Here is a 12228-nt window from a genome sequence, read left to right as displayed (position 1 = left end):
GCCCAAGGACTTGGGCCATCTTCTACTGCTTTCCCAGGCCATAGCAGGGAGCTGGATTGGAAACAGAGTAGCTGGGACTCAAACTGGCACCCGTATGGAATGCCAGCACTGCAGGTGGCGGCTTTACCCGCCACGCCACAGCGCTGGCTGGATGACACCATCAGCTTTTTAAAGACCCCATCTCCAAATACTCTGACAGTCACATCCCGGGGTGCTGGGGTTAGGACCGTGGCCTTCTCTCCTCATTCCCCCATGAGCCCTTCAGGCCTCAGCGTCCCCGGACAGCTCGTCTGCCGCAGTGCTGTGGATGTCAGACTTAACGTGGTTGGGGTTTGGTTCCTGCTTCTCTGGCTGCCTTGGGAGAGGAGTCCATCCCTCAGCGTCAGAGGCTTCAGGCCCAGGAGACCCTGGGGCCTGCTCCGTGGGGCCGCGATGAGGACCGGCGGCGCTGCTCGAGCGTCTGCCTCCTGCCTGGCACTCCTTCCTGGGGAGCCGTCACCACCCTAAGGCACTGCAGAGCTCTCCGTGGCTACGCGAGTGTCCGGGATGGCAGCAGCTGGGCCACACGTGGCTAGGGTGAGGAACTGAACTTTTAATTAACTTCTAAACTCAAGTAACACACATGGCCATTGGTTCCAGCACAGGGCTGCACAGCCTGGTCTACTCGGGGCCCTGGGCCTATCCTGTGGTGTTCCTGCATCAGGCCCTGCCATGCCCTGGCCACAAGTGAGGCATTCCCCTGGCCCTGGCCCCACTCCACATGCTACCAGTGCCCCTGGGGTGCGTGAGGCTTGTCCTGCCTCCACAAAGCATTGCCCAGGACAACAGGGGCCAGGGCCACACCGATGTGCCTCTAGCCCCCTGAAAGGGCACACTGCACATGTCCCTCTTGACTGGCCGCTCATAGGACTCACGGGTGGACTGCGTTTTCTCCTGGGTGGCTCCCGACCCCTCCACACCTGGACATCCCAAAGGTCACCCACAATTCAACTGATGTCACCTCTAACTGCACTCACCTCCGCTCTACATCAGCGCAGGTCCATCCCAGCAGCTAAGAGGATACTACCCCCTGCCCTGCCCCCAGGACAGCCCATAATCCAGGCAGCCACCTGATTACTTCAGAGCCTGGATCACAGGCTCCAGCTTTGTGACCCAGACCCGCCCAGGGGTAAATCCTTCAAGGGCTTCCTGCTGCCCTGGGCCCCAGTCCCCTGACCTGGTTCCCGGACCTTGTGGGACCTGCCCAGCCCCAGGCGCCCATCCTAATTCCGTTTCTTTTCCTCCCTCTAAGCTCGGGGCCTTGCACGTCCAGGGCTCCCTGCCCAAAAGCCGGTTTCCTCAATGGGGCAACACCTGTCCAGCTGCCCGTCTCACCTTAGGAAGACACCTCTCTCCCGGAAGGCTCCCGCCTGGGGCCGTGCAGCGCTGCGCCCTAGCCCTTCTGCCTTGCTCCAGGCTCGCGTCCACCCTCCCCCTAAACCCTGGGGCCAGACCTTTCCCTGAGACGCGACAGATATAACATCTCCCGGGGGGGGGTTCCTGAAAAGCCGATGGAGGGGGCACACTGGGGACTTGACACAGAGAGCGAACGCGGGAACAAGACCTCCCACCCCCACGAACTGCGCCCTAGAAACAGAATAAACTGAACTTGAGACGCAGGGAGGCCGCCGGGGATCCGGACACCTGGAGTGGGGGCAGGGAGGAGCGCCGTCTGCGGCTGCGCGCCCGGCCGACAGGGGGCGCGGCGGGGCGGAGCCGGCACGACGACCCCGCCCACCAGGGGCCCCGCCCCGGACACGCCCTCCGGGACCGCCCCGCCCCCGCCCGCGGTGCGCGCGCTGGCCCGGCAGCATGGCGGCGGCGGCGGGCGCCCCTCCGCCGGGTCCGCCTCAGCCGTCTCCGCCGCCGCCGCCCGAGGAGTCGTCGGACAGCGAGCCCGAGGCGGAGCCCGGCTCCCCGCAGAAGCTCATCCGCAAGGTGTCCACGTCGGGCCAGATCCGCCAGAAGGTGAGCCCCGGGCGCGGCGGCCGGGGCGCGCGCCCCCTCACGCCGCGGCAGCCCCGGCCGGCCGAGGCCCGTGGCCCTGCCCGAGAGGCCGCCCAGGCCCGGCCGGGTGTCCCGCGGGCGCCCTTGCCCGGGCCGAGCGCACCCCGCCGGGGTAACGGGCCGGCGCCCCGGGCCGAGCGCGCAGCCCCGGGAGCTGGTGGGTGGGTGGGCGGCGGGGGGGCGCGCAGGTGGGCGCCGCTCGCCGGCGGCCGCGCGTGGGGCGGCGAGGGAGCCGCGCGCTGCGCTGCAGGACCGGGAGGAAACTGAGGCCTGGAGGCGGGGGGCTGCGGCTCGCCCCGCCCAGCGCACCCGAAGTGGGGCACCGGGCTGCGCCCCGAGGGCCCGCGCGCTCCGCGAGCGCCCCGGTTCTGCTGGGCAGGCTGCCGCTCGCGGGGTGCCCACGGAATTCCGTTCGGACCCGGGTGCGGAGCTGCCTGCTTTCGCCGCCTGGCCCCGCTCGGGGGGCCGACTCCCTGCCTCCCTCCCTCCGGGAGAAAGCCGGGGCTGCGCGAACTCTCCGCGGAGCGCCCGGGGTCAGCTGCAGGAGCAAAGTTGCACCCTTTGTTCGGCTCCCGCGGAGAACTGCTCAGGGGTTTTGCCGCAGGTGAGCCCTCCCTGTTGGAACAGGGCTTTTTTTTTTTTTTTTTTGGGGAGCAGGTGGCTGAGCCCCGGCGGTTCCGGCTGGCACAGCTTCTCTCGCCCTGCTGCAGTGCGCTTTTCCTCCGGGCCAGGTCGGCTCGGCTGCCCCTTGAGCCGTGGGAGCCATTTCTTGCCTCTGACCCGTGTGGCCGGGACCCGCGGGGCCTCACGTGTCGCCGGCTGATTGGCGAGCCGCGCCCGCTATCCAGCCCCGGGGCACCAGCGCCAACTTCGTTCCAGGTGCGACAGTTCACCGCGGTGATGAAGATAAGGCTGGCTGTAGCCGGGCACTTTCCCCGAGTTGGCATTACGGTGCCCTGCCTGGTGTAACTTGTCGGGCACCGCAGCGGGTGGTGTGCGTCACCCCTGTCCTAACGGGATTGGAGACTCCAGTGGGGAGGTCACCTGCGCGGCCCGGTGTCTCAGGTGGTGCCTGTGGCAGGCAGGAGGAAGAGGGCCCCGGCAAGGTGGGATTTTGAGGGCTGGACGGGCGGGCAGTCCACGTTGTCTGAACCCTGTGGCTGACGGTGAGGCATACCTGGGGATGGACGGCAGAGGAGGCCGCAGGTGGAACAGGTTGAGGGGGAGTAGGAAAAGGCCAGGGCTGGGTTTAAGGGGTAGGCTTTTGGAAGGAGTGACTCTTTGGCCTTGAGCAAGAGGGAACCCCAGAGGACTACCGAAAGCGCAGGAATAATGGATCAGAGGTGCTTCGAGGGTCTTCCCGTCGCCCCCCTGGCCCTGCTGAGTTACTCTCTCTGCCTGCTCGCGGGCAAGGTGCTGCCCGTGTGGGGCAAGCGTGAGGCACAGGGTGTGCTTAAGGTCAGAGTCCTGTGGGAGGCTGGATTTCTCCAGGACCACGGTCTTTCTTTCTTTGTTTCTTTGCCTAAAACAGTGGCTGCCCCCCCCCCCCCCCTGCTGTCCTGGTTGAGGACGAGTGATGGGGAGAATGTGCACAACGCACCCAGAGGACTCGAGTCACATCTGTGGTGTAGATAGCTTAAGGCCGGTTTTTATCTTGGCTCGTTAGAGACTGTCAGAATTGGGCGATGTGAGCTGTGCGCGCAGCGGCTCCCTTTTGTGGCAGGTGAGCTGTTCAGGAAATGCCTCTGGTCTACTTGGTGCCGTGTAGGAGTATTGCAAATGGGCTGTTATTCTGGGCCCCCAAAGAGAAACAGAGTGCACTTTATTTACAGCAGAGGAGATTTAAAAAATAAATTATTCATTTGAGAGAGAGAGTGTGGAGCAAAGCCGGGGTGATGAACTCAATCCAGGTTTCCCATGTGGGTGAGGGGACCGCCGTTACTCAAGCCGTCGCTGTGCTGTTCAGGGTCTGCATCAGCAGGAAGCTGGAGTGAGGAGCTGGAGCTGGGTATCGGTCCTGGTACCCTGCGATACGGGTTGTGGGCGTTTTAACTGCTTGGCTAAATGCCTGCACCCAGAGGAAATTTAGTGCAAGGTGTCGGGGGGAGTAGTCCCACTGGTGCTGGGCGAACTGCGAATGCAAAATGCAGGCAATGAAGCAACCCAGCGATGAAGCAACACACAGGAAGCCACTGCCACCTCTAAGCTGCAGGGACAAAGGGAGGAGCTGGCGTATCACCCCAGGGATGACGAGCACCGAGGGCCTCGGGCCTCAGGAAGCTCAGCCGCTGGAGAGGGATCCGGCCCCTCCTGCCTGGGATGCCGGCCTGTGAGTTCGCTTCTGCAGGTTGGTGTGGAGCAAGAGAGCGAGGGATGGATCTCGGGGCAAGCTGGCCCGGCGTCAGAGCTGTACGTATGCAAGCCTGGGGAAGCTGATTTGGGGGTGGGGCCGGGGGGAGTATGTGGCAGCGGTCCTCAGCTCTGGTGTGCAGAAGGCGGGAGGTCTCCATGGAGCGCTGATCCAGCTCAAGGAGGTTTGGGGTGGGGTCGTGGAATGTGCATTTCTGCAAAGCGCCCAGGAGGTGCTGATGCTGTTGGTACGTGGGCCGCACGTTGAGAAGCCAGACCTTGTAGAGGGAAGTCTTACTGAAGTCTTGAGGTGATGCGGTTCCTTAGAAACTTCCCCCTACGTCTTTAGCCTACAGAGGACTTGATGTGTGTGGATTTGGGATGGCCGTTTATCAGCTTAGCATTTCATGCCTGTCTGATAGCTTCGTATGACCAAACCTTTAGTGCTGAAATTGCTCCCACAGGCATGTTACTTCTTTGGATTGCCTGACCGCAGCGCACAAGAACCACTCTGGGGGTCACATCGTAGGTAGAAAAAGAAAATAGGGCTGATACACGGACGCATTGTAGGACGTTTTATAATTGGAGTAAAGAACATTGTAATTCTGTGATGCTATCAATTAAGATGGAGTTTAATTTATTTAAAAGCTTCTAAATGTTTTTTCTAATTTTTTTGGCTATGAATGTGAAAGTGCTTGTGTCTGTGATTTCAAATTTCAATATAACCTTTTTTTCCCATTGTGAAATTGGAGACATTAGGTAAAAGTTTCATGTTGTAAAAGGCTTTAAGAAAACCCAGGCTCTCTAAGATATAACCCATACACCATGCAAGTCAGTCGTTTAAAGCGGACAGTTCGGTGGTTTTCACTGTATTCACATTGCGCAGCCGTCACCACAGTCAGTTTTGGAACATTTTCATCAGCCATTTCCTCCCAACTCCCTTAACCCTAGGCAACCACTAGTCTACTTTTTGGGTCTGTATTTGCTGATTCTGGTCATTCTGTATAAATGGAATCATGCAATAGTTGATTTTTTGTGTCTGGCTTCTTTGACAGCATAGTATTTTCAAGGTTCATCCATGTTGTAGCATATATCAGAACTCCATTTCTTTCTTTTCTTTTTTCTTTTTTTTTATTTTTTTTGACAGAGTGGACAGTGAGAGAGAGACAGAGAAAGGTCTTCCTTTTCTGTTGGTTCACCCCCCAAATGGCTGCTACGGCCGGTGTGCTGCGCCGATCTGAGGCCAGGAGCCAGGTGCTTCCTCCTGGTCTCCCATGTGGGTGCAGGGCCCAAGGACCTGGGACATCCTCCACTGCCTTCCTGGGCCACAGCAGAGAGCTGGACTGGAAGAGGGGCAACCAGGACAGAATCCGGCACCCCAACCAGGACTAGAACGCGGGGTGCCGGCGCCACAGGTGGAGGATTAGCCAAGTGAGCCGCAGCACTGGCCAGAACTCCATTTCTTTTATGGCTGAAGAATATTACATTGTATAGAGACACTGCATCTTACCCATTCATCAGTTGGTGGGCATTTAGATTATTTCCACTTCTTTGCTATTCTGGAAAACGCTACTATGAACATTTATGTATACTCTTAAAAAGTTTTATTTATTTGAAAGGCAGAGTGACAGAGAGAATGTTCTTCCATCTGCTGGTTTACTCGCCAAATCGCAGCAGCAGCTGGGGTTGGAGTAGCCTGAAGCCAGGAGCCTGGACTGCCACCTGAGTCTCCCACGTGGGTGGCAGGAACCAGGTTCTCGGCCCATGGTCTGCAGCGGCCCATGGTCTGCAGCGGCCCAGGTGTGTCAGCGGGGAGCTAGTTGGAACCGAGTTGGAACTTGAAGCGCAGCGCTTTGATGTGGAATGCAGGCATTCAGGTGGAGGCTTCACCCGCACCACAACACCCCCCACCATGCACATTTTTTTTTTAAATAAATCTTATCTACCATTTTTAAAGAAAGGATTTGTTTTATTTATTTGAAAGAACTACAGAGAGAGGTAGAGACAGAAAGAGAGGTCTTCCATCTGCTGGCTCACTCCCCAAATGGCCGCAACGGACAGAACTGAGCCTATCCAAAGGCAGGAGCCAGGAGCTTCTTCTGGGTCTCCCACATGAATGCAGCAGCCCAAAGTATATTATCAGGGAGCTGGATCAGAAGTGGAGCAGCTGGGATTTGAACTGGCCCCTCTGTGGGATGCTGGGGCTTTAACCTACTGCACCACAGCTCTGGCCCTGCCATGTACTTGTTTTTTTTTTTTTTTTTTTTTTTTTTTTAATAAAGATTTTATTATTTATTTGAGAGGTAGAGTTATAGACAGAGGGAGAAACAGAGAGAGATCTTCCATCTTCTGGTTCACTCCCCAAATGGCTGCAACAGCCACAGCTGAGCTGATCCAAAGCCAGGAGCCAGAAGCTTCTTCCAGGTCTCCTACACGGGGTGCAGGGGCCCAAGGACTTGGGCCATCTTCTACTGCTTTCCCAGGCCTCAGCAGGGAGCTGGATGGGAAGTGGAGCAGCCGGGACTCAAGTAGCACCCATGTGGGATGTGGTGCTGCAGATCAAGGCTTTAACCCACTGTGCCACAGTGCCAGCCCCTAACTCTGCCTTTCAAATAAAAACACCTTTAAAAAAATAAACATAGGGGCTGGTGCACACCTGTATCCTGTATGGGTGCCGATTCTAGTCCTGGCTGCTCTTCATCTGATCCAGCTCTCTGCTTTGGCCTGGGAAAGTAGTAGAAGATGGCCCATGTCCTTGGGCCCCTCTCTCTAGCTCTATATCTCTCTGTAACTGTGTCTTTCAAAAAAATAAATCTTTTTTTTTTTTTTTTAAAGGGCAGAGTTAGTGAGAGAGCAAGCAAGAGAGAGAGAGAGAGAAAGAAATCTTCCATCTGCTGGTTTACTCTCCAAATGGCTGCAGTGCTGCAGCAGCTGGGGCTGGGCCAGGCTGAAGCCTGGAACCCAGAGTCCGTCCATGTCTCCCATGTGGGTGGCAGGAACCCAACCCGTTGGGCCGTATTCTGCTTTCCCGGGTTCATTAGCAGAGAGCTGGATTGGAAGTGGGGCAGCCACAACTCAACCCGGCACTCATGTGGGCTGCTGGTGTTGCAGGTGGAGGCTTAACCTGCCGCAGCACAACACCCACCCCTACGTGTAACTTTATTTTTAGAGTCTTACAGATTTATTTGAGAGGCAGAGGACATACGTGAGTGAGCTCCCAAGTGCTATTTCATTCCCCAAATGATCGTGATGGTTGGGGCTGCCGCTGGTACCTGGGAACTCAGTCCAGGTTTCCCTGTGGGTGGCAGGAACCCAGTTACCCGAGTCATCACTGCTGCCTCCCAGAATCTGCACTGGCAGGAAGCCGGAGTCAGGAGCCGGAGCTGGGAATTGAACCCAGGTGTTCCAGTGCAGGATGCTGACATCTTCACCCCGCACGGCAGGCTCACTGCCTGGGTTGAACGTTCTGAGGAGCTGCTGTTGTTTCCCAAAGCTGCCGCGTCAGCTTATGTTCCCACCGGCAGCGTACGCGGAAGGCCCGGTTTCCTCACATCCTCACCGACACTTGCTATTACTCTGTCTTTCCCATCACAGCCAGCCTAGTAGACGTGCGGTGGTGTCAGGGTTTTTAATGCCAGTCTCTCGTGGAGTTTCGGTCCTGGATACAGGCGGTTCAGAGCTGCTCTCGTGCAGTGAGGCATGGGATCCAGAGCAAGTTTATACCCCGCTTGGGGTTGGGTCTCCTCTGTATTTAGTTCTTGGGCTGGTTGCAGTGACAGTGACTAGTAACTGCTCCGAAGCCTCAGTTTCCCTACCTGCAAAGTAGAAGTGATGAAGACAGCCCCTGGAATTAAGTGGACCATCGATGTGGAATACTCAGCACGGTGCCTGCTGTATAGTAAGGAGGCACTAAGAGATTGCTTTGGGTTATTTCTGTCTTCCTGGCTATTTTGGTTCCTAAATAGTCATCTCTCTGACCCATCTTCCAGTTCAAGCTAGTTTGGGTAAATTGTAGTCAGAAGAGCAAATAAAAATAAATTTGGCTGAAAGTTGCCATTGAACATCTTTTGTTAAAAGATTGATTTATTTGGGGCTGGTGCTGTGGTATAGTGGGTAGGGCCGCAGCCTGCTGTGCCAGCATCCCATATGGGTGCCAGTTCGAGTCTTGGCTGCTCCACTTCCCATCCAGCTCTCTGCTGAGGCCTGGGAAAACAGTAGAAGGTGGCCCAAATGCTTGGGCCCCTGCGCCCACCTGGGAGACCTGGAGCTCCCGGCTCCTGGCTTCAGATCGGCACAGCTCTGGCTGATGCAGCCATTTGGGGAATGAACCAGCAGATGGAAGACACCCCCCCCCCGCCCCGTGCCTCTCCTTCTCTCTCTCTGCCTCTCCTTCTCTCTCTCTGCCTCTCCTTCTCTCTCTGTGTAATTCTTTCATATGAATAATAAATATATATTTTTAAAAATTTGTATATTTTATTGTGTAATTCCTTTTTTTATAAAGATTTATTTATTTGAAAGAGTCACACAGAGAGAAGTATTATCTCTCTCATTTGACTGATTCGGCAGGATGCAGCAAATGCGTGGCGTGTTACTCTGTTTAAGTGCTGTGCTAGCACTGGGGGGTGCCTTACTGAGAAACCATGTGCGAGGAGATTCCGAGAGCTGCTGGGCCTGTGGGTCTGTGTTGTGCTGCAGATGCCGCCCTCTGTTCACAGCGCAGGGTTTGTGAACATTCTCAAGAGCGAGGCCCACGTGAGAGAAATCAGGTGAAGTTTAGAAGACGACAAGAGGGTAAAACTGATTACCATGCTCAGAAATGCTCGGTGGTCCTGGATAAAATGAGTACATTCCTCCCAAACACAGGATGATGGTTGCTGTAACTCACGGAGATCTCACTTGTCAGATTACTGCTCATGCCTGTGCGGAGGGGATACGGTAGCCTGCACAGCTTGTGCACGTGAGCTACCAGAACGTGGAGTGAAGCTTGGCTGACCAGTCATGCTGCAGCATGCTGTACTGGCCGCTGCTGGCTCGAGGCTTCTCAGTGGGTTTGGCACGGACAAGATTCGTGCAGGCCAAGAGGAGGTGACTGGAGACGAATGCAATTGTGGAGAGCTTTGATGGCCAACCTGGTGCCTTTACCTGCTGTTGGGATGCAGGCCTTTCTAGGACTGGCACTGAAGGGAGCTGTGGATGGAGGCGTGTCCAGGCGGTTCCCTGGTTGCGGTCCTGAAAGCAAAGAGTTTAATGCAGAAGTACATCGGGCACATGGGGTGGAACGGTGCATATTATGTGCATCACCTAATGGAAGAAGATGAAAGTGCTTGCAAGAATCGACTCTCTCTTGGGGCTGGCACCACAGCAGGTTAAACTGCCTGCAGTGCCAGCATCCCTGTGGACACCAGTTTGAATCCTGGTTGCTTCACCCCCAGTCCAGCTCCCTGCTAATGTGCCTGGGAGGGCAGCGGAAGATGTTCCAAGTGCTTGGGCCCTTGCACCCACGTGGGAGACCTGGATTAAGCTCCTGGCTTTGGCCTGGCCTGGCCTTGGCCATTGTGGCCATTTGGGGGATGAACCGACAGATAGGAAGATCTCTCTCTCTTTCTCCATCTCCCCCAACCCTCCAACTCTGCCTTTCAAATAAATAAAAAAAAATTTTTTTTTAAGATTTATTCATTTATTTGAAAGGCAGAGCTACAGAGAGGCAGAGACAGAGAAAGAAAGAGGTCTTCCATCTCTGGTTCACTCCCCAAATGGCTGCAATGGCTGGACTCAGGCCAGTCCAAAGCCAGGAGCCAGGAGATTTCTCTGGGTGTCCCATGTGGGTGCGGGGGCCCAAAGACTTGGGCCATCTTCTACTGCTTTCCCAGGCCATAGCAGAGAGCTGGGTCGGAAGTGGAGCAGATGGGTCTCGAACAGCGCCTGTATGGAATGCCGGCACTGCAGGTGGCAGCTTTCCCTGCTACGAGAGAAGTGATTCTCTCAGGACATAAAGAACATTGAGACTCCAGGCATGATGGAGGAGATGTGTAAGAAAGCTCACCACACTGCTACACCAGAGACTTCAGTGTGTGAGAAGCAGCCCAAGAGAGAAGTTAGGAAGAGGTGGAACTGTCCCAAGATGTCCCTCGCCCAGGAGAAAGGTTGGGTAGCTCAAAAGAAAGCAAGCTCAGCTCAGATCAGGCCGCTGAGAGGTTGACCAAACAATTTTCTACGAAGATTCTTCTGATGAAGACAATCAATTTATTGACCAACCTAAAAAAACAGACTTGAGTGAATAGAAGACAAAGCAGCCAGCGTCAATGTGAAGTTGTGGTGGTGACGAGTGCTGATCAGGAGAGGGCTGGAGTGTGCCAGGAGGGCCCCGCAGGTGGATTTGACGTGCTCTCGGGCGTCTGGGAAGGGCTTCTTGGGGAAATGGCCACTTGGCTGAGATCTGAAAGGTGGTGGGGAAGGGACTTGTGCTTCTGGCGGTGGTGGGGTGAGGACTGAGAGCTGTCCTGCCAGGCGTGGTCCGCCGTGAGAGGACGTGGCTGAGGGCTGGGGTCTGGGCCGGTGGAGGTCTGGGGAGGAGAGTGTGGCAGGCGGGGCTGCTTTGACTTTGGAATCAGCGGGGTCTGTAGTGGGTGTTGTGTTCCACACAAATCTGGTGTGGCCTTAACCTCGTAATGTAACCTTAGTAGGACATAGGGTTTTTGTAGATACGGTTTGTTAAAGATCCCAGGATGGGGGCCGGCGCTGTGGCTCACTCAGTTAATCCTCTGCCTGTGGCGCCGGCATCACATATGGGCACTGGGTTCTAGTCCCGGTTGCTCCTCTTCCAGGCCAGCTCTCTGCTGTGGCCCGGGAGTGCAGTGGAGGATGGCCCAAGTGCTTGGGCCCTGCACCCCATGGGAGACCAGGAGGAAGCTCCTGGCTCCTGGCTTCGGATGGGTGCAGCGCGCCGGCTGTAGCGGCCATTTGAGGGGTGAACCAGTGGAAGGAAGAACCTTTCTCTCTGTCTCTCTCTCTCACTGTCTATAACTCTACCTGTCAAAAAAAAAAAAAAAAAAATTAAAGATCCCGGGATGAAATCATCCTGAATTTTGGGTGAAGTCTGATAATAGTCTGATTTCTTTCTTTCTTTCTTTCTTTCTTTCTTTCTTTCTTTCTTTCTTTCTTTCTTTCTTTCTTTCTTTCTTTCTTTCTTTCTTTCTTTCTTTCTTTCTTTCTTTCTTTTTTTTACAGGCAGAGTGGACAGTGAGAGAGAGAGAGAGAGAGAAAGGTCTTCCTTTTGCCGTTGGTTCACCCTCCAATGGCCGCCGCAGCTGGTGCGCTGCGGCCAGTGCATTGTGCTGATCCGAAGGCAGGAGCCAGGTGCTTCTCCTGGTCTCCCATGCGGGTGCAGGGCCCAAGCACTTGGGCCATCCTCCACTGCACTCCTGGGCCATAGCAGAGAGCTGGCCTGGAAGAGGGGCAACCGGGACAGAATCCGGTGCCCCGACCGGGACTAGAACCTGGTGTGCTGGCGCTGCAAGGTGGAGGATTAGCCTATTGAGCCACGGCGCCGGCCCTGATATATTTCTAACAGAAAAGGGAGGGAGGTTTGGACACTTGGAGAAAAAACAGCCCGAGATTAGCTGCTGCCACAGATGGAGGAGTGCCTGGGGCCGCTGGGAGCTGGGAGCCGTGATGGTGGGCCCTTTAGGAGGAGGGCAGCCCTGCTAACCTCTTGCTGTCAGACTTCTGCCTCTGGGATTGTAAGGCGACACGCTTCTGCTGATTTAGGCCACGTGGTTATGATGGGTGCTTGGTGTTGGCGTCCCTGGGGAATCCTACAGGGGGCTGTGAGGG

General features: G+C 55.9%; 1 protein-coding gene and 1 pseudogene across 5 annotated transcripts in view; both read left to right on the top strand.

Moving 5' to 3' along the window:
- The first annotated feature begins 1816 nt into the window (after nt 1-1816).
- DGKD (diacylglycerol kinase delta) overlaps nt 1817-12228 on the top strand; it is a 120627-nt gene continuing 110215 nt past the window's right edge. For 3 of the 5 annotated variants that reach the window (XM_051834164.2, XM_051834166.2, XM_051834165.2), the window contains exon 1: nt 1818-2007. In XM_051834164.2, coding sequence (XP_051690124.2) covers nt 1852-2007 — 156 coding nt within the window. In that variant the 5' untranslated portion in view covers nt 1818-1851. Of the gene's footprint in view, nt 2008-12228 lie in introns of all 5 variants that reach the window. The other 2 variants (XM_070070016.1, XM_070070020.1) reach the window with 1 other exon arrangement.
- Nucleotides 4474-11454, top strand: LOC127486678 (large ribosomal subunit protein uL18-like; annotated as a pseudogene).

This window comes from Oryctolagus cuniculus, chromosome 3, assembly GCF_964237555.1.
Source record: "Oryctolagus cuniculus chromosome 3, mOryCun1.1, whole genome shotgun sequence".
NCBI lineage: Eukaryota > Metazoa > Chordata > Mammalia > Lagomorpha > Leporidae > Oryctolagus > Oryctolagus cuniculus.
The sequence above is the reverse complement of the archived record's forward strand: the minus strand, read 5'-3'. Positions and strand labels throughout refer to the sequence as shown.